Genomic DNA, 21,862 nt, shown 5'->3' with positions numbered 1-21,862 from the left:
GACAATGTGTGCTCATATTTATTTATTTGTATATATATATATATATATATATATATATATTATTTATTATATATAATTTATATATTTGAATATTATTTCAAATTTCATTTGCAATGTTGAATGTTCAATAAAAAAGTTCTGTTTGAAAGGATGTACTTGAATTATTATTATATATTATCATTATGTCAGTGGTCTAAAATGGTCTTACAACAGTGCCGACAATATTATCGTTTATCGCAATCAAATGTAGCTGTCACAGGATATATTGGTGTCTCACTTGATGGATCCCAGCAGGGATAACTTACCATGATGGATTAATGAAGTCCTAGTTTGTAGATTTTCTTTTGAATTTCGTCAGTGTTTTGGCCAAACAGTTAAATTCATGATTTAATAAAAAATACTGCAAAAGTATCTTGTCACACTGCTGAAACAATTACTCTGTTTAATGATCAATGAACAATACATGAGGTGCTGGTGAGAATAATGTGTGCTTTTTAATCTAGTAAAAACAGCAAATATTTTATTGTTACAGCAATAAAATGAGCAGATTCATTCAAAACAAATATTTCAATACGCCTAATGTACATTAACTATCGGTGAAAAGTTGGTCATATAATGATCACAAGCATTAATTCAAAATTCATTAGTCTTGACATTTTATAGACTTATAAATTAGAATGTATAGAATTCTGTCATGATATATTACATTATAATTCTAATAATATTGCATCTACAGCCTACTTTATCATTGCAGTATAGAGCAAGTGCCAGTCTCGCTCGTCTGATTGCATAAAAAGACCACAATACTGCCATATAACTATAAGTGAACTCAAGACGTTTTGGTGTTAAAAAGATGCTTGTGGCGGCTAGGTGTAACCTGGTCCATACTTTGTCAGGACAGACAAAGCAATTGTAGTTCTGTCTATTCCCCCCAATTTCCACACCACATCACCGCTACTCTTTTAGTCTCCTCCCGACACTTCTAATCTTCTCGTCCCATGCTGCTCCATGTTCCATCACTCAGTTAACCCAGCAAAAACAGATTAATGAGTAATTAATCCCTTTAATTCATTGCATAGGTTTTGTCTCCTTTTAACCAGATTAGCTGTTACCCAGACTTTGCCAGATAATGATAATACATTTAATTTGTAGGGGCCTTTATAGTACGCAGCATGTTCATCTCAGCATGTGAGATAAGATGGCTTTATGCTGGATGTCCTTAAACTCATTCAATCCCCATCATGCCCATTTCACACCAACGCGGTTCCCGTTCTAGCTCCGTGCTAGAGCTTTTCTGGTTCGGAACCGGTTTTTCTTTTCAGCCACCGTTTTGTTCACACCGCCCAGAGCCCGACTGGTGCTGCCGCTGCTGCGTCATGACGTCACCGTTTACGTCGCTGATTTTCTCCCCAACGGCCTTCACTACAACAACAATGGGGGACTGCGTCGGGTCGATGATCGTGTTGCTCCATACGAAGCCAGATTAAATTAAATAACGACTTCTCCAACCTTATACTTTTCTCCAGAGTGCTGTGGTTCATTGTTTATTAATGTGTTTCAGCGGCATTTACCGACCGCTGCAGTGCTGCTCTTCCACCGGAGTTTATTCTCCCGTTAGCTCCGGGTTAGCTCCGGGTTAGCTCACACGGCAGCAACCGAAGCTAAACTGACTATCTTGACTACTTGTTGTTGCTATCCTATTGTGGCATAAGCCGTTTTCTACAGGCACATTTTACCGGCGTATTTTTCATTATGATTCTACTTGTGATAGTCGGACATGACAACCTGTGCAGCCCATGTATTGATTCCATCCGATAGCTGCTATAATACAAAACAAAACGTCTGCCTGCTCTCCACAATGATCAATAACAGCGAACGGATGGTCAAAGTAAGGTACAAATAAACAGAATCACACGAAGCCTCGTTAGTGTTGCCTGACTTTATAAGTGTGTTTTTTTTTATAAGTGTGTGGTTGCGTTCTAGTCACTTTGCTCAGCGCTACTGCTTGTTACAACTTTTATTTGCCGTACTAGCCTTTAACTGTTAGCTCAGGTTAATCTCGCCCACCTCCAACGTAAGCGTGACGTATGCGGTTCTTGCTTCAAAACCGACAATATTTTGGTGCTTGAAACTAACCGGATTCCGGAGATTATAGGCGGCTCCGCTGCCGTGTGAACAGGAAAAAACTGTGCTTTTCAGGCTCTAGCTCCGAACCGGCCCTGGAACCGCATGGATTAGTTTGTCGACAGAAACGATCAACAGTCTTGGTAATGAATTCACGTTCCTTGTTTTAGCTTCAACAATAGTTCCAAAATATGTGCATTTTCTACTTTAGGACAGATTTTATAAACGTTTTTGTCATTGTGCCAAATACAGGAACAAGCCAATGAAATAACCATACCCAGAACTGCATATGAATTAATCTACTTATAAACCATTTAAATTAGAAAAAGTTACTTGATCCATCAAATATTTGCCAAAAAAAAGCAAACAAACAAGGTTAATCCATACTGAAAATTATAGTAAATTGCAGCTCGAAACAGAAGAGGTAAGAATACGAATACATTTCTGCGATAAGCTTTGCTTTCTCACTTATTCTGGGACATCTAATTAATCATTCCAGAATAACAAAGTGTGTGTGTGTGTCAGTGTGTGAGTGTGTGTGTACGTATGAGAACGAAAAACGACTCAATATCCTGCGGCGCTGCACGTATTGCTGCACTGTAGGTGGCTGTTTCCTGTTTTGCCGTGTCATTAGTTTGTTATCAGCTACTGGCTTACAGGTGACTCATGCACACAATGAACAATGACACCATATATCAAGCGGTCGCCTGCCGACCAGCAAAGCTCAGTCTGACAGTGCAGAAAGACGAGGCTGTTAGAAATCTTGGAAAAGACCAGACGCTGTGGGGAGCATCGTTTTACCGAGCGTTCTTTTAGAAACTCCACAAGGCATCAAAAGTTACAAAAAAGTGCATCTTAGAAACTAGGGGAGTCTGTCCTTGCTTTAATAGGCGCTTTCACACCGGAGTACTTTTCCCAGGAATAGTTTGGATAGTTCCTGGGATTTTGCTTTCACACCAAAAAGACCTGGAACTAGAACTTTTGTTTGCCCCTTTTTTAGTCCCTGCTAGAGAGCATGGACTTTCCTGGGGAGAAAAAGGTTCCAATTTCTGATTGGCTGGGCGAATTGCAAACCACGCCCCGTAAAACTCTGAAAGGTTTTTGTGAAGCCCCCATTTTATTTGCTCGCATTAGCATTATTAACATTAGCATTAGCCCAGCGCACCAATGGAGAGAGACTAACTTATGGCACCACAAAAGAAAACATGGGAGCGGTGGAGAGATGAGGAGGTGTCGGCGATTTACTACATAGTTCCAGGAAATAAAAGTTCTGGGAACTATTCCTGGGAAAAGTACTTGGTGTGAAAGCGCCTATTATCCCTGAAGTACTTTGGAAAAGCAGAGAAAGTGTTACTCGCTGCAGCCAAAAGCATTGTCAGAGTTTGAGAAAGAAAACCAGAACACCTTTTTGTGTCAAGCCTTTAACAGAAGAAAGGACAGCTAGACTTGACGCGTGGAAAGGCATTCCAAATCTTTGCTATTCATCATCATAAGTTAAGAGAAAACATTTGTCTGTGAAAAATGTATTTTCATGCCTATTCAACAGCCTCTGAAATATGTATTTACCATGCTTTGTCTGCAAACACCTCCCAAGAACTTTTTTGGGCTGCTTTCAGTTTTCTTTTAGGGAGCGACATTTTTTATTTGTCATACTAAAACATCTCTATAAATGTTTCTTCATTCCTGTATTCAAGATCATGATAGCCTTTCAAAATGTTTTGGTTTAACAGCAAACACAAATGGGACCAGTCTTGTTGGAATGAGTGATTTTGATGTAGTTAAGTCGTAGTCATAACACTAAGCAAGAGATGTTTTTGTGTATCCAAATCAAGTATAAACCAATAAAAATTGTCTTTTTTTATTTATTTTTCACAATTCTTTCCTGAAATTATAAATAATAAATCATAAAATATAGTGGATAAAATAATAATGGTGCTCTTTAAGCATATTTGGTTTCCTTTGTTACACAAGTCTGTCAAGTAGAGTCAAAAAATACAAAACTTAACAGTCAGATCCTTTTAAATCAATATGATAACCATCTTCAGTCAAACAGCTAAAATGTATCTGCAAATAAATAGATCACTGTTCATTTGCCAAAACAACTTTTGTGCACCACATGTAGTTTTTCTCCTTTCCTTTCCAGTTAAGGTCCTTACACACCAAACTGACACCAAAGAACACCAAAGAACACCAAAGAACACCAAAGAACACGTCCCGACGGAACGTCGCCTCACGTCGCCTCACGTCTCCTGCGTCTTGGCCATGTTTCGAACTGGCACACACCGCAAAGACTTCAGCCGACGGCCAAGTTGCACGTACGAACTGCGCATGCATGAGTGGCAATAACTCTCCTTACCAGCAGGCGTCGGTAGTGTGTATTCGTCATTCAAAAGAGGCAACAACCAGAAGACAGACTGCGTGATACACCGAGAGAAGAAGAACAGACTGCGTGATATAAACAAACAACAAATAGCATGTGCGTTCCATTTTCACTCTACAGCGAGAAGCTCATGGGGCTTTCCCGAACCTGTGTCGAGAGTTGGAGTTAAATGAAATCTCAGATTTCTTAATAGTTTGTTTGGGTCCCTCACTTCCGTTTCGCTTCTCATGCACTGATTCGCTAAGCTGAACAGCCAATCAGAGTGATTTATTTGGCCGACGGCCTCCCGATTTAACATATCGAATCGGCGGCAGAATGTGTCGGCACGGCCGAAAAGACACGACGGTGCAGTACACAGCAAGACACACCAATCAGAGTAGGGCGACACGACGCTCATCGACGCCGAAAATCGGCTTGGTGTGTAAGGACCTTTAAGTTAAAGTTTGGATAAGGCAAGTAAAACAAATGCCTTCATCGCTTCTCAAGGAGTCCCATGCTGTCCAGAGTGACCTCTCTTCCAAGCTAGATACCTGTGGTTTCCCTCTATTGTGTTGTCAAGCCAGTGTCGAACCATTTTCACACTAAAGGAGCCAAACCAAAGCCTTTTTTCCTGCCAACAACCACAGCTGCCAAGGCAGCAACACTGGGAGGTCCACTTTATAGGAGCGAGTTACTTCTGTGAAAAGGGCAATAAGAACATTTTGCACCTTGTGCTCAGCTGTGTGAGAACACATGTATCTGAGAGTGGGTTTCCTGTTGGAATTAACTTTCAGACAACGACATGCAGATACAGACAACGACTGGCATTTTCACTAAGCTAAGGGGAACGTTAAAGATGGAAGTTATTTGCACTCAAAATCCTCTAAAATTCTGAGTAATAACAACATGTGGGCTGTAAAGACATGTGCCTGTGTGCCTTTGAGAGTGCTTTTGAAGGTATCATCGATTAATCACAGCACACCTACAAGTTCATCACCATAATCCTCAAATACCTCTACACACCACTGGCACAGCCTATTAGGTTGCTAAGCCAACTGCTGCCAAGCTGACAGACACACTGATTAAGATTAAGTCTGGTTTCTGGAGCTGAAAAAGCTGTAAATCTTAAATGTACACAGCAGAAAGAGGGAGAGGGGTGGGGGAGAAAGATCACACTCCATTGCATTGCTTCAAAGGAAACTTCAAAACAGTGACAGGGCACATGGGAGACCAAGCCTCCCAGCAGGTCATGCCAAAATAAGCCTGGACAGAACAAAGTCTGCACGTTTAGACTCCAAGGTGCTTTCATAACTGTCAATCTATTTCTGAATACCACTGTAGTTAGTGAGTGAAATAGTCTGTTTCACACCACGTTACGCCTCAAATTGGTAATTTGTTAAGCTATTCTCTCTGGCTTCAGTGGGAAAGGTCACCAAGTTAATGCAATAATGTTTATATTCCACAATTTTCTCTATCAGAGGAAGTGTGAAACTAAAGTAATAATGTAATAATTAACTCAATCGGCTCAAATTCCCAAAGTCTTCCATCATAATTAACTTCACAAGGAAGGACAGATGACAGTTGAAAAGTTGACACACTTCCTGACAGCTTGCTGTTTGGTCATTCATACACATGCCGAATACAGTAGTGGACAAGTGTTCATCTTAAACATCTCTTGTGGTATCCTACCAGTCATGTTTATTGGATATTAATGAATATAATGGGAAATAAATGCACTAACCCGTATTCTTCTCATGGCAGCCACTATCTCCACTCGGCTGCTCGGCCGCGTCACATCCAGACTGCCGATGTACTGTTGCCGGGAAGGTGAAATATGACAGGTACAACACATTAATGAGACCATAGTTGGCATTCACCTGTATTGTATTCACTCAAACAGTTCAAGTGTCCACTTTATGTAATAAATAACTCAACTTAAGTCTCTCAACTAGCTAACAATTTACTTTAGGTAGGTTAGCTAACTTTAGTTAGCAGACATCTCTTGGGGTGGATTTACCAAGAGAGGTGACTCACTTTATATGAGTAAGCTTTAGCAGTTTAAACACCTTCACAGAGTACTACAGTGGGGGCTGTTTGGACAGGTTGGCTAACAAAGACAACGAAAACATATTCGAGACGTATCGAGATCATAACAATTCCCAGTTGTTAGTGCATTTACCTTTGCCTCGAAGTTGATCCCATGCTGGAACGCTTCCTCGTTGTGCAAAGGGATCCTCAAATCATGCCCATCATCAACGAGGTTGTACTTGGTTTTTGCAGGCATTTTGAAAGTATTCACCACTCCACACTGACAGTAAAACCAGGATAAAATGAACGGGAAACGAACCGGGTCGGTTAAACGGGGAGTAATCCAAGAAAAATAAAAAAAATCCAAATCCGGTTAGTGCATGCTCTCCATCGCAGCGAACCGTCCCAGCGCTGGCACGTTACACCGCCCACAACAGCGGCCAAGTGGCGGTAACTCCTCCAGCAGCGCTCCAGCGCACCGCTCCCCTGCTAAAATTCACCGGAACAGCTTTAAAAACACATGCAGAAATGCAGAAACAGCGACATGCGGGGACAGATGTGTTTTCCCGACTTTTCCTGTGTGAGTGTGGAAGTTGGTTGGGTCCTGCCCGCTCTCCCCCCCGGGCACAGAGGGAGGATGTGATTGGAGGAGGCCGGGGATCCCACCTGCTTCCATTGGAACAGAGGCGCACCGTGGCTCCGAGGAGGAGGGGCTCAAAGGCTGGTACCTGCCCCCTCCCTTCCCTCCACAAACACACACACACACGCGCGCACACATACACACCGTACATTCTTGGGAATAACCTGAATGTCCCTAATGCAAACAAAGGAGTGGTGTAGGCGACAGTATATAAATACATATCTGTATACTTTGGCTTTGTTATTAACAGATGTAATACAGCTGTTTTTTATGCAGAGTATGTACACTAGAAATAATACCAGCTCGCAAATCCAAGAGGAATTGTCATTTGTGGGTTAATATGCAAATGTAAGAAATGATCAAATATACTGACTCTAAGATAAGATGATAATTTATGGGAATCAAACTTATTGTGTTATAATGAGGATAAGACATGTTAAAATGAATTTACAGATGTGGCTGATGTGTAGTAAATAAAAACCTTTGCCTCTGAATGACATAAAAAAGAGCAAGGCTGCCAACTAGTGGCCACATCTGCAAGAATATAATAGAGATATCATTAAAAATAAATACTAAGAATAAGATGTGATGTGATTTCTTTCAATAATTGTTTTCCGTATGCAAAAATAAACAACTATGAATGCATGAATTGTTAAACTCAAGGCTTGTATACATTATTTATGAATGACTCAATGCTCATGAGATAAGAGCACAAAACCTGTTTTAAAGCAACATTGTCTCTAATGTTTCGTTTTTTCTTGTTTTTTACATACACATTAACTCGTGAATATTAATGTTATATAAATGTTCCTTAAACATCTTAATTTTGTTCCATGTATTTTTGTTTTTGTATCATTATTGAACATGCTGCTTTGATAATCACAAGTGAGGGAAGACTGAGAAACACAACACCTAAAGCCTCACTTTTTAGGGTTTCAATGGAGTGTGCTCACCTTAATCTTAAAATGAAAACTTTATTGATAAAAATCAAGGACATCTATTCAGAACTTATAAAGCACTTGAACAAAGAAAACCTCAGATCCTGAATAAAAGTATGCTTCAACAAAAATCACATAGATTAATAGATGAGCTATGTCTTCAACCTTCTGCAAGTTCAGTTACATCAAAAGAGAAATTAGAGGTTCATAATTACAGTAATAAGGGTCAAAACATATTTAAAATGCCGAACAATGCTGCAAAAAGAGGCGTCTAAAGTAGCTCAAATATAATCAGCCATAACACAATGTGATTAATTGAAGTTATGTATATAATGATAATATTTGTAGCTGATAATTCAAAGAAGGTTCTTTCCATTTGCACCATCAACACAGTCTGTTTTATAAGCATCTGGACAAACAAGAGAGATGTTCCAGTCATATTTGGTCAGCAGACAAAGCAGAGCTTCATATTTAATGCAGTAATAATGTTGTATAATGCACACACCATCTGTGTCACCCTGGGAGTAGGGATGCTGCTCTCCCCTTAAGGTGGTCCCAGGCGTGGAGAGAAGGGGAAGTGGGGCAGCAGTAATTCACATTCTCACCACTTCTTTGGAAATATATAGTGAACTGCTGTTAATGGTGTCCCGCAGGCTTATACAGTAGGAGGAGGATGTTGCATGCTGGATTTTCTGGTAATGGATTCAAAACTGGCTTTAAAATGTTATATATATATATATATATATATATATATAGAACCATTCATCTTTATTATTCTGTTGCTTCAATGGGTGGAGTCAAATAAAAAAATGCCCTATTATGCTAATTTCCAAGATCATATTTGAATTTTGTACTTATACTGTGACATGTTTGCATGCTTTAATTTGCAAAAAAATGCTTCAACTGTATCATACTGCCTGTTCTACAGCACCACTTTCACCCTCTGTCTGAAACCAAAGCCTAGTCTGCTCTGATTGGTTAGCTGGCTGGCTCTGTTGTCATTGGTTTACCGCTTAGAGCAGACCCGCCCCTTAGCCTATCACATATAATGTGTTGGAGCACTAGCCAATAGAAGCGTGAGTGTAGTGATGTCACTATTTTACGGAAGTAAACAAAGGAATCCAATCGAGGTGTTTTAGGCAGTGAAGGAGCATGTGGGAGAGAAACTCCCTCTAGAGGGAACTTGATTTTAGCCTCTGCAGATCATTCACTACAAGAAAGGGAAACCTCCAAAAAGCATAATATGACCTCTTTAACATCATGATTCATAAAAATCAATTCCCACATTTGATCTTTTTTTTTAATATAATTCAAATATGAGATCATGTTACATTTTTAAACGAGTAAGCTTTTAAGTAGCTCTTGATATTGAGGCCGATACAACACTTTATTGCTATACTATTGCCATTGTTTTCTATTTTCAGTATTTTCAAGGAAAAAAGGTATTATTACTGAATACAACTATTCCCCTCTCTTGGACCCATGTTGTGCTCATTAAGACTCTTTACAAAGGATAGAGAGCCTCTAAATCCCTGCCAGGTTTTTTAAATGTTGATCTTTTAATAAGGGCTTTGGCTTTTTAAAACATATGCTCCTGACATGAAGTAGATTTTAGAAATCATTGCACAAAGTCTCCATGGTTCCACTTAAAAGCCAAAAGGTCACATGATAGGACTTCACAGCCGCACAGCAAAAAATAGGCTAGTCTGCAGAGAACTGACTGAATTGGTGAGCTATACCACAAAAGAAACCTGTGTGTTGCCGTGTCTTTGAGTCTGTGGAGGAATACCAGTAATCCTACATATGACACTGTGCTTGTTACAGGTATAATCATGTGCTTTCCTTCTGGTGAAGATGTGGTCAAATAGGAACTGTTTGAGGTGAGCTGTTTAGGCTTGACTTTGTTGACCTGTAATGGGTGCACACCAACTCTTGCCCAATGCACAAGCTCCAGCTTCCCATACAAAATGGCTAGAAAATCAATGGATAACGTCAGTTTTAAAGGTAATGTTCATGTGTTTGTGTTTGCGAGGATCATAATCCCAATGTGGGAGAAATTATAAGACTATAAAGGTTCCATGTAACAATTGGAGATAGCCACCATGACACCCCCAATGGTGTGTGGACTATGGTTTTTGTATTTTGACAGTCACCATCTTATTTTTTTGGAACCAGAAGTATTAACAAGAGGACGAGAAGGTGCAGCTATAGTATGACCGAATGCTAGGTGACAAAATTGTAACTTTTTCAGTCAAAAACTAAACTGTTCTCTTCAGTGGATTAATGGGAACACACTGGTGGCGTGTTTCAGTGTGTAACAGAACTAGTTTTCTTTTGGTGCCAACACCATTCAGTGTGAGGTCAGTGTGTCAGCAGGAGCCCTGAAGCTTGGTTACTCTCTCTATATCAGCCACTAGCAACAACAAGCACACACACACAATCGACTGTGTGTGTGTAAAGACTGCCCGGGCCCACATATGCACACATCAATGGACACACACACGGAGCTCAACACATCTTGAGGGCCTCTTAAGATGAATTAATAATGGCGATTTCAAAGAATTTGGGGCAACGCGAGGAGTAGATTCACTTCTCCTAGGAGAGTTTCAGAGAGGAAGACAGACAAGTAGGGAACAAATGATGACAACAATGACACAACATTGCTAATTGTGCCTGAAGCTGTGTTACAACATTTACCGCGACAGAGAAAACGCAGCTCACACTCAGGTAGATTAGGACACAAAAAAATCTGCCTCTGATACACAAACAAAGACTTGGCATCCGACAAAATCCATTATCTGCGTACGATCAAGGCTCTTACATCCCAGCGTTAATTAAATAATTAGCTCAGACTGCAGTCAAATGTTTGGGTGGGCACTGAAAGGAAAGTTGGGTGAAGCTTAGTATCTTTTCCCCTATAGTTATGTACTTAACGCAGTGTTTGAATGGCTTAGATATTTGGTAAAGAGGATTCCTACAAAGAAATGTTTGGTTCAATTAGGCTTTCAATCCTTCAGCGACTCAAGCAATTACTTTTTAGAAGTTGCATAATGTCTACCAAGTCGATCGTCATCCTCTTTGTTTAGCACGTTGGCATGGAAACATTTCTAAACAAGCAATAAACAGAAAGTACATCAGGGGCTGATGTGAGTGTCATTTAGCCATAAACCAAAGGAGTAGGATTAAATAAGTGTATAAATAAACACAGAAATAAGTTACTATGGAATAAAAGAAAAAGAAAAAAAATACAGGAGTACATATATAAAAGAGTAATCAAATGCAGTACTAAATAAATAATTGAAAATAAGTAAATAAATACATGCTGAAAACATTATAAACACAAAAATAAAAGTTTAAAATAAAACATACAGATACATACATATTTAATTTATAATTGCATTTACATGTATCACTTACATGTATTTCTTTCACATGTATATTTATTTATTCGATGATGTGGGTGGTCCTAACCTCATTCTGAAACAGGATTGGTTATTGATTGATTTCGCTCCTCTACTTCTTCCTGGCTAACAATGCTTCGCCAGTCACAAACAATAAAAAGCATCAATTACAAGAATAGCATTAGCAATATATATTTGTAATATAGATCCTTTCCACTTTTACATGTTGCCTTTGTTCAACCTCTTTTCCAGCGATAGTCTTTCTCTTTCTGGAATGATCTTGGTCCATAGCAAAGGTCCCCTATTATACTTTTTTTTCATAAATAAATTATAGTTCTCATTTATATACAAAACATGTCTCTGAAGTGTTTGGCTCGAAATACCAAACAGATCATGCATTATAGCATCGCATAAACCCCTCTGTTTCAGCCCTGTTTCAAAAGGGCTGATTCTGGGTCTGTAGCTTTAGATGAAAATAAGGGGCCACTCCCAATGCCCCTCTGCGAGATATTTGGTTGCTCTAGGAGGAGATTCAGGTGATAAGGTGTGGGGGGGGGGGGGGGGGGGGGGGGGGGGGGGGGGTTACCTTGGTTAGTTATTGGCTAATGGTTACACAAGCCAAAACATCGTTATGACATCATAAAGTGGCCAAAATCTGATCAGCTAATTTCAGACAGGTTTTTATATAAATGGATCAAGACAAAAAGTGAGCGAATCTTTTTTCCTGAAACTTTCAGAATCTCTTTACAGAGAGGGGACACATGTTTATGTATAAAATACATTAAAAAGTGGAATTTGCATAATAGGTGATCTTTAAGAAAGCTCTTGTTGGCAGCCAGGGATGATTGTTTGTCCTTGGTGCCTGTGCAGGTTAATCGTTGTGCACAAAGTTCAGATAAATCAAATTTAGATGTTGAAAACATTCAACACAAAACAAGAGACGCACATTACAAGATTATGCAAAGTTCTACACCGAATCTATACAACTTGACATCGCACCTGAACTCTGGTACAACATCCACACATATTTTAGCGACCGCTCTTAGGACGCATTCGGTGAAGCTCATTTCTGCTGCCAAGATGCAAGCTGTTTCAAGTCTACCGGGACACTCGTCTCGGGCCCTGGGACTGTGGAATGATTGTATCCTCTATCAGAAATGGCACTCAGCTCACTTGGTGTGTGAGTTTCCACAGGGCTGAGGCTGTAAAAAGAACAGGTGGAAGAAGTTGGCCTCCTGTCTCCGTCTGCTGTGCATACCTTTGCAGCTACCTCACTTCCAAGAAGCACCTTGTTCCAAATAGAGTCCTCCTCATCCAAACTTTCAGAACTCCCCTGGCTTATGTCGATGTCCGACCTCCTTGCTCAGGCGAGGTACATCCAAAATAGGTCTCATCCTCGTGCCTCACCGATAGAGTTCTTGGTTTCTGGAAAAAGCTGGTGTGTGAGGTGAGAACAAATGTTGTCCTGAAAAGAGCGTCTAACTCTATCAACGACAGCATCATTGCACGCTTTATCTGCAGTGCAAAGCCTCTCTTCTTGGGGAGTTAATGCAGCCCTCTCAGACTTCTCTATGTTCAGGATCCTGAACTCATCTGAGTTCTCCTCAGTATTAAAATACTTTTCAAAGATTCCAGAGAAGTTTTAAGAAATAACCAGCTCTGCATATAGACCTTCTGGAGTGAACAGATTGAAGGCCAGAGATTGGTTGAGTCGGTACTTCCAACACTGTAATCGCCATTCCTTTGTAAACACTTTCTAAATCGATGTAAGATGTTCAACAAAATGTGAGCCTTCTCTCAGTGAGATCAATTTGTGACTGAAAGATTATTCAGTAAGTGCAAACAGTGTAAGAAGAAAGATAGATGCATTCTCTATCTTGATCAAAAGCCCTCATTCAAAGCTTGTATAACATCAAATGTGTATACAAAGTGCAAAATCATCAAGCATATATTTAATAATTATATTATTTCAGTATTTATTCGTTATCATTTATGCATTTATTTATTTATACTTGTGTCAGTTTCCATGAGAAACGCTAGATGAAAAGTAACCAATTATTATATTTCAATCTAATAGTTGTTGGGATATTGTATTATGGACCAAACTGTCAAAATGCATTAATGAAACCGAGCAGTTCAGGAACCACGACTTGTTTCTCAGAATTGAAGGGGAAAACGTGACAAAAGCATTATACACACACTAAAACCTATCAATGTCGTTTAATTAACAAGGATAATCTGGTGTTTTTGAAGAGAAAAGCAAGCACACTCGGAATAATGTATTATTTAATTTTTTTATACAGTTTATGGTTGCTACAGAGGATTGTGGGTAATGTAATGTCTTCGGCCATCCAAAACTCATAGAAAACGACTTGTTTCTCAGAATTGAAGGGGAAAACGTGACAAAAGCATTGTACACACACTAAAACCTATCAATGTCGTTTAATTAACAAGGATACAGTAATCTGGTGTTTTTGAATTGATGAGTAGTGGAGATATCACTGTCAAATCAATCGACAGTAAGGGGAATACTTACTTCCGGGTGTACAATTCTCCGTTATCCAATGGGAATGGACGCTCACATTGCCTTTAACAGCCTCCGACACAAACGAATGCCGTGCTTCCCTGAGCGTCAAATACCGCCGCCGATGGGAATACATTGCAATCAGTTGAAAGCTCTTTGCGTCCGTTTATGAAGCTGAAGGAGCCTCGGTGCATCACAACTGGACGCCACGGGACCCTGACCAAGCGTCGCTCCTGGACGCTTAGGGAGTGAGAGTGTGTTGACCACACAGCCCTCATAAGCTGAAGGGGAAGTCATGGTATGAAATGGCTTTTTAACAGCTCTCAGGAGCATTACAAATACCAGAGATTCCCAACCTTGCTGACACATAATGATTTTGAATAAAACAATGTCTTTTAGAAATCAAAGGTCATGGCCTGGAATTTGACAAGCCTCAAGACATAAACTACCCAGTATATTGATGAAAAGAAAAGAAAATGATGACCCCCCCACATTTGTATTCATCTTTTAATCAGATTAATATGGCAGGTATGTAAGTGGAAACAGAAGTAAGGGGGCCACCATGTGGAGACATGGCGAAATGCAGAAAACCTATTTTATTTTATTAAAGATAAGAAAGAAAAACCTATTAATAAAAATATAAATATGCAAAATTAAAATATAAATATGCATAGTTAGATATCTAATATGGATTCATTTCTATTTTCTAACCATATTATTATTAATCACTTTTTTAAAGTATTGCATGATATACTTATATTTTATTGTGGCCAGTAAACACAATTTAAGTAAGACCGGTGACATACAGTACAGTATGTATATCCTCATCCCAAGGCATTCCTTTACTTGCCATATTATTCAATTTAATATGAAGGTTTAATAGAATGTGAAACCTTTATTTACTCATTAGAAATGTATGAAAGTGGCTCTCTGTTGCACTAACTGTAATTAAACACACTCAGAGGGCAAAGTCAAGATTACAGCACTGCACTTACTATATGAGCTGCTGCTACTTTGTGACTTTAGGTTTCTTTTCATTGGGGCGCACCGTGTTGTGTGACAGTAAAAATGTGTCACGTTTGTTGCTTGGCAGCCAGAGGGCTCTTTTATGAATGAATCAATTACATTTGTATTCAGCCTGCCTCCCCTATAGACTCACTGAGGTCCAATAGTTTTGTTCTGCTCCTGAGCTCTTTCACATTCTTTCATAGTCTTCAAGGCACATTGTCTGCTTCGGCCTTAATGGGCCTATGAAACTGTCTCCACAAATTCCATTAATGCTATTCAGTTGCGGTGCCTATTGACTCCACTGTCAATAGCAGTAAACCTATCAAGGGCAGGAGGTGTGATTAATTTGCAGGCTGATATATAACGGCCAAGGAGAAAAGTCTCTACATTTGCGATAAGATGAGCTATGTCTGCACTCACACAAAGGGATTGATTGAGATATACACTTTATAACTCCAGCAGAAAACCATGCAATTTGTTGCATTTGATTCCTTTGTTTTTTTTATTTAAAGTGGACCAATCATGCTATATTTAAATGATATATTGTAGGGCCATACCTATATAAGGTATATTTATACGTTTCTGTTTTCAAAATACCAAACAGATCATGCATTTTAGCCATGCCTCATTTCGCTCTATGTGCTGTTTGCTGTCTACGGGTCTGATTCTGCTGACCACGCCCCCCTGCAGGAGAGGGGAGACGTGCTCTGATCAGCTGCTGGGCTGTCAGAAGAGGGGGAGAAAAAGAGATCTCCGTCCTCCGTGTTTTATTATATAGAGTCATTATTCATTTGTTTTAAAGCTCAATAAATAACAAAGAAGACCTTTGACCGGCACTTCTAATTTTGTCCGGAAGATTTAAACTTTAACGGACATCTTGACCGGCGAAACAAACTGAAACTGAAACTCTGCCGCACAGTCCCCTCGTTCCTTCAAAGAGGCGGAGAGGTGGGTGTTTGTCATCTGCTGGTGGACTAACCGGAGAGAATTACAGTGCTTGCCTTGACGGGGAGGGATTGCATTGAATTAAAGCAGCGGGAGCAAACGCTTGCCTCGGGGAGGGAGAAAAAAAGCCACAGCGGAGAATAAACAGAAGGGTAACTATGGTAACTATGGGCGGGAAGTCTTCTTCGCTGCTTTTGTGGCAGACTACAGCGCCACTTACAGGCCTGGCATATGTACTACAGCGTCCCCAGCGCTTTCGAGCGGCAATGGCCGGCCGTGGCCCAACCCCACATTCCCCTGATAGGTGGAGAGTTGGCGCCACCGTCCTGACGTCAGGACAGTGTTCAAATCTGGATCAGTTTTGATCAGATCCGTTGCAGCCCCTTTTTTAGAGATTTGGGTATGGAGGAAAATAGAGAGGGTTGTGTTTTCTGACACTTGGTGAGTTCCCTGGAACACCGGGGACACATATTCATGTATAAAAGACGTACAAAAGTGCATTTTGCATGATAGGTCCCCTTTAAGGGAGTATGACAAACAACTGGAATTGGACATTATATTAACATTATCGTAGAATCAAAAGGCCTTGGGGATTTCTCAGTTTGTTTTACTTTATTTCCTGGCTTAACATTTTGCTTAAGTGTTCTAGTTAAAAATATATATAATTGTATACACTTTATTATTAATATGATCTTTAAAATAATTCCTAATTGATTAATTACTCATCATGATGTATTGTGTGTGTTGATTTGAAAAATGTAAAAAAAAGATCAACCTCATTTCACATGCTTCTTACTACAATGTAGTAGCAGGGGCGGATCTAGAAAAAATATTCATGGGGTGGCAAGAGGGTGGTAGGAACATTTGAGGGGTGGCATCCACTGGCAGAAGTATATGCTGATTTAATCACAGTCATATCAATCAATGTTAACTTGGAAAGCCACAATATGTATATTTTAACTCAATAACATTAGGTGACATTATTGTGGCTCATCAGTAAAGCTATAGAAATATATAAGGTGGCAGACATAATTGAATGAATTTTAACTGAACAATAACTGAATGAGTTTGTTTCACTCTTAGACGGGTACCAAATGCAGACTGCTGCAATAAGTACATTGGTGCGGCGCCACACTAACTGCGCATAAACGCATACAGTAGGTGCGCTGTATTTGCGGCTCAGTTGAGGCTCCCTCCGCAAGATGAGGCCCCCTCCGCGAGGTGAGGCCCCGCGCAGTCTGCATGATCTTCCTGTAGGGAGGGACGGCCCTGTGTTACCTTGTTATGGCTATATTATATTGGGCTATAATTACTAATCTCAGTGTTCGTGTTTGCTGGAAAATATTGTAACAACCTTTTCAGACACAATATTGTTGTTGGTTTTAAATTCCAATTCCAATCATAGCAATATGCATGTGGGGTCATTCCACAGTGCTGATTAAATGATACTGATTGTTAAAAAGATGACAAGATGATAGTCAGTGTTTGGATGTAAAAAAAAGAAGAAGCAAACTGCTCCTGAGGCAGCTGACCAATAGAGGGGGCAATTGCTGCAAAAACCGAGTCAGAAAGCCTATATTATTTAACATAGTTTTTACTTTTGAAAGGTATGAAACAAAAAAACTATAAAATGAATATACTGTACATGTTTTTGCCATTGTTATTGATCTTTATTTAATGTTGGACTTTAATCAAGCTTTAGATTTTGGAACTGTCTTTACCCATAATTCTACGGGAGATGTAAACAGGGCATATAATGTTGCAAGCTGTGGGCTACAACTTCAGCCACATTCTTTGTTAATATTTAGGCATTTTTCCATTGAAAATATTTTTGAAATTCCCCTTGTGACACAACCAATTAGCTGTTTTTTACAGGTAAAAAGTTAGATTTTTTTAAATCCCCACAACAAATGTATTTACATAATCTTCTAAATAGTTCCCATATTATGTGATAAATGGATTCCTTGCTATGTAAATAAATGAATCAATCAACCAAATATTATTATTTACACAGATTATTTACTGTCCTCCAATATTTTACATCCATCTTACAATGTATTGTCTATCATGTCAACATGTAGCGCAAATGTACCATTACAACTGATCAATGATCAACCGGTTCCAGACAATCAGAGCTTGAGTCTGTCCAAGCCCAGATTGTGTCTGTGGGGGCCGGGGCAGGAGCTGGCTGCTGGGGCAGATCTGATAGGAGCAGGCTGATCCACGACAGTCCCAAGGGAGCCCCGGGGCCTGGACACAGTGACGTCTGAGCTGGGTGTGATTGAATGCATGTGCTCGTGGGGGTGCAGGTGTGTATGGTTGTCGTGCTGATGCCCACCGTGCACACCGTCAGATTTTGCATGGGCCTGCTCCGCCACAACTGCAGCCTACAGGGGAGGAGAACAGAGACAGAGAAAAGTATGGATTACTATTTCAGTTTCTACTGTTCTTAGGAACATAATAGGCAAAAATGTTGATGAGACCCCATAGACTCAATAACTGGACAATAACTTGGTTGCTTTTTCAAACAGTTTAAAGCTCCCCTATTCTGCTATATTTGAACAATATATTATAGGGCCATATCTATACAAAACATGTCTCTGAAGTGTTTTGCTCAAAATACCAAACAGATTTCCCATATCCCTCTATTACCATACCCCGCTGATTCTGTATCAATAACATTAAGAAACACTCAAGCTTTCATGAATCAAAAAGCCAAACAAAAGGCCAGATGGGTTAGAAGAATTTGTTAATTTGTTATGTCCTGTCTAAGTCATGTTGTCCACATGTGGATCACTGCAGTTAAAGCAGGTACCTGAGGTTCGTAGATCTCACATGTCACGTCGACAGGCTTCCGGTTCTTAAATGAGCTGTTCTTCTTTCCCCCAGAGAGTCTGAATTCAAACTGTTCCTCATGGTCCAAGTGTGAGCCCAAACAGAAGCCTCTATGCTGAGAGAGAAGAAATCAAGAACAGTTGCAGTCGCAGCATGACAGGACTCCAATAGAGTCCAAGAGTAAGTACAGCACATCATGAATGTAGTCACTCTTAATAAGTGTGTGTGTGAGACTCACTGCAAACTGACAGTCCATCGGTGGACAGTGACCTAATTCACTGGCATCTGTTGTCTTTGAACACACCGTCTCCACAATGGTGAACTCCACAAAATAGGCTGGACCAACAACCCACTGACAAAGCACACAAAGACATGATGCTTACACATTCACACAAACTTACTTAGGGAAACGTTACAAATCATTAGCCTATAATGCAAGCTTCATTATACAATATTGCACATTTCAGAATAAAATACATCATAATATTGGATTAGAATTATTCATACATTCATATGTTCATTACTTTCATCTGATGAAATGTGTCTTTTTTTAATGTTTAAAATTACATTTGCCTATTTACTGCTCATCAAATAAATGTAGCCATAACAGTGTCAATGTTTCCTTCTGAAATGCAGTGGAGAATTGTATAAAGTAGAAAAACATGTACCTAATAACAGTATTTGAGTATATATACTTAGTTACTTTACACCACTGCTACACGCACATGTTTAAGTTTACTACACACATGATAACTAGTTACATAAATAAAAATGGAAAGTACATTGGAAGTTAGTTAAGTCAAGATTTCTAAACGTTCTCAGTTAAAATAGTTGCACATATAACTACGAAACTCATCCCTGATGCTTTTATAAGTAACTTGATTATTTAGTTGCTGTTTTTATTTACCTGTGAACTAGCTCTTGTAATGTTCTCCAGTGTAAAGTAGTTGGCCAGGCTACTCTCTTCATTGAACCTCTGCAGAGAGAGATTGGCTGTCTCCTTGACGACGGGCTCATTCAGGTTGTCCGCTGTGGGACAGTCCGGACAAACACTAACCACTGCAGTGGGGGGAACTAAACGTCAAAGAACAATGAAAAGTGGAGAAAGTGTTTGTTGAGAATGTAACCCAGGCCCTTTGTACAGTTACTAACCTCCATTCAACCTATATAGAGAAATACTTCAATGTATGTCAGTATCATCAATTATTCAAACTTAAACTTAAAACTATATAACAAAATGAAAGCACTATAAAAAATGAACTGGCAAAATACCTAATCAGTCTTAATGTTTCTGTTGATCTACCTTTACGAATTGCACAGGAGTAGCTTTGAAGTTTGACTTCAGCGTCAAAGGTGGCAGATAGCTCACACTCTCCATACACCTAAAGGAAACACCCAAAAACAGATTCAGTATAGATGCTGTATACATACAGTACATATAACCAAACTGGTTAGGTCAACATAGGCAACAAATGCAGGTTTTACAGAAAGTATATCTCTGGCATAAGTATTAAATCATACTTGAAAAGCAGATTGAGTTTTTGATAGGCTTTTGGGTTGAGGTTACGATTGAACCATTTTTTTTTTTTGCTTCAAAGCTGTTCAAACGTTTGTAATGGTAAGGAAAGGAGTCTTAATGCTTCCTCTCTTATCTCCTTTACTATATGTTACATTTGACGGTCCTGTAACAAAGTAAAGGAGATAATGCATAAATAACAACAGCTGTCACTTCATATTTGTACCTGTAAAATGAAAGTATTTCCGTTTACAGGTTGAGTTTGGTTTTGGACAGAATCCTTAGTTGAATTTAACAGCATTCAATTTGTCACTTCAATAATTTGCTATGTGTCACAGATTAAGTTATTTAAAAAAATATTTATGGTTGCATAATTCTGTAGCATACTGTAAGAGCAAATTGATTCTCTCGGCACTGAATCTTTTCAAATACTTTTGTCCTTTCAAGAAATAATGATAAGTTTCCTCAAGTTCAAGTAATAGTCGTTAAAGGTCCCATGTCATGCTTTTCCGGTTATTACCCGTCCCCTTGTGTGTTATGAAGGTTTTTATGCATGTGAACGGTCTGCAGAGTCAAAAACCCTCAAAGTACACCCTGTAGCGAGTAAAACTCTAACACAGAAAAGACCTGTCTATGCTGCCCCAGAACGCCTCGTTGGAGATTTCTCTTTTTCCATTTGTTTCTTCCGGGAACCGTATGACATCATGCGGTCCAATGTGAGTTTGGAAAATTGCACAATATAAATCTATTTTAGTAGACCTCAACAATGGAATTATGATCAGTAGAAATGGCCATGAGTAAATACATAATTATTTCAAGTATTGAATCGCTACTTTGTTTTGGTGGGCCTCACAAAAAGAAAACCCTCAATGTGTTGATCTGACAGATTGAGGACATCACCGTGTGGTACTTACAGGGACATCTCCAATATCCCTGACTTCACATTGTTTCCATGGTTTCCTGCTGGTGATGTGCCATTTGGTCTCCATGACATCAATGGTCAGTTTGTAGAGTGACACACCTTTCTCCTGCAAACACACGGACACACATACAAATACTTATTGTAGTTTTCCTGTTATTTTAAGGTTGCTGGTCTACCTTCTTTCTACCAGTACTGTTGCATCTCTACATGTGTTTTTTTTGTGTGCAGATGTGAATGTTCACCCTCACCTTTTCAGGAGTTTGGTTGAGGTCGTACAGTCTGTTAAGGCTCAGGATGTATCCGTTAGTCCGGTCCTGGTTGATCTGCTCCAGTGCCTCTTCCGCCACCCTCACCGCCTCAGGGTTAATGCAGCCTGGGGGATCTGCCCTGGCTTTTCCCCCCTGCTGCAGCAAAGCCAGACATAGGACCAGCAGGTACCCACTCATCATTTAAAACACATACACACACACACACACACACAGATTTGGCCACACAAAAACCCTAATCGAATTAGTGAATCCTATCCTGGTAGGTAATTTAACATTTAGGCTAACACAGGCCCTTGTTTGTAAATCTTCCTTGCAAGACCTGTAATCCTACTTTTTCCAGACAGGGTTTGGAC

At 39.6% G+C, this 21,862-nt stretch overlaps 2 protein-coding genes across 2 annotated transcripts in view; both read right to left on the bottom strand.

Annotated features, from left to right (window-relative positions):
* LOC117495483 (carboxyl-terminal PDZ ligand of neuronal nitric oxide synthase protein-like) overlaps positions 1–7,127 on the bottom strand; it is a 185,879-nt gene extending 178,752 nt beyond the window's left edge. Inside the window, exons 1-2 of the mRNA XM_034146763.1 lie at positions 6,663–7,127; positions 6,225–6,296 (exon numbers count right to left, since the gene is read on the bottom strand). Coding sequence (XP_034002654.1) covers positions 6,225–6,296; positions 6,663–6,767 — 177 coding nt within the window. The 5' untranslated portion in view covers positions 6,768–7,127. The remainder of the gene's footprint in view (positions 1–6,224; positions 6,297–6,662) is intronic.
* A 10,495-nt stretch (positions 7,128–17,622) lies between these two features.
* LOC117495490 (fetuin-B-like) lies at positions 17,623–21,862 on the bottom strand. The gene is made up of 7 exons (XM_034146769.1): positions 21,489–21,862; positions 21,233–21,346; positions 20,106–20,184; positions 19,710–19,876; positions 19,041–19,154; positions 18,783–18,917; positions 17,623–18,354 (listed from the first exon to the last, which is right to left on the bottom strand). The coding sequence occupies exons 1-7, from the start codon at positions 21,687–21,689 to the stop codon at positions 18,097–18,099; spliced, it is 1,068 nt and encodes a 355-aa protein (XP_034002660.1). The 5' UTR covers positions 21,690–21,862; the 3' UTR covers positions 17,623–18,096.

Source organism: Trematomus bernacchii, unplaced genomic scaffold (genome assembly GCF_902827165.1).
Source record: "Trematomus bernacchii unplaced genomic scaffold, fTreBer1.1, whole genome shotgun sequence".
Lineage (NCBI taxonomy): Eukaryota > Metazoa > Chordata > Actinopteri > Perciformes > Nototheniidae > Trematomus > Trematomus bernacchii.
The sequence above is the reverse complement of the archived record's forward strand: the minus strand, read 5'-3'. Positions and strand labels throughout refer to the sequence as shown.

What these genes read in the sequence shown, in the direction of transcription:
- LOC117495490 (XM_034146769.1), bottom strand. Translation starts at nt 21,689, where the DNA reads ATGATGAGTGGGTACCTGCTGGTCCTATGTCTGGCTTTGCTGCAGCAG. An exon ending in GGGATATTGGAGATGTCCCT is followed by an intron (nt 20,185 to 21,232) that starts GTAAGTACCACA and finishes TGTTTCCTTTAG; the next exon opens with GTGTATGGAGAGTGTGAGCT. An exon ending in GTGAGATCTACGAACCTCAG is followed by an intron (nt 18,355 to 18,782) that starts GTACCTGCTTTA and finishes CCTCCCCTGTAG; the next exon opens with GCTGCAGTTGTGGCGGAGCA.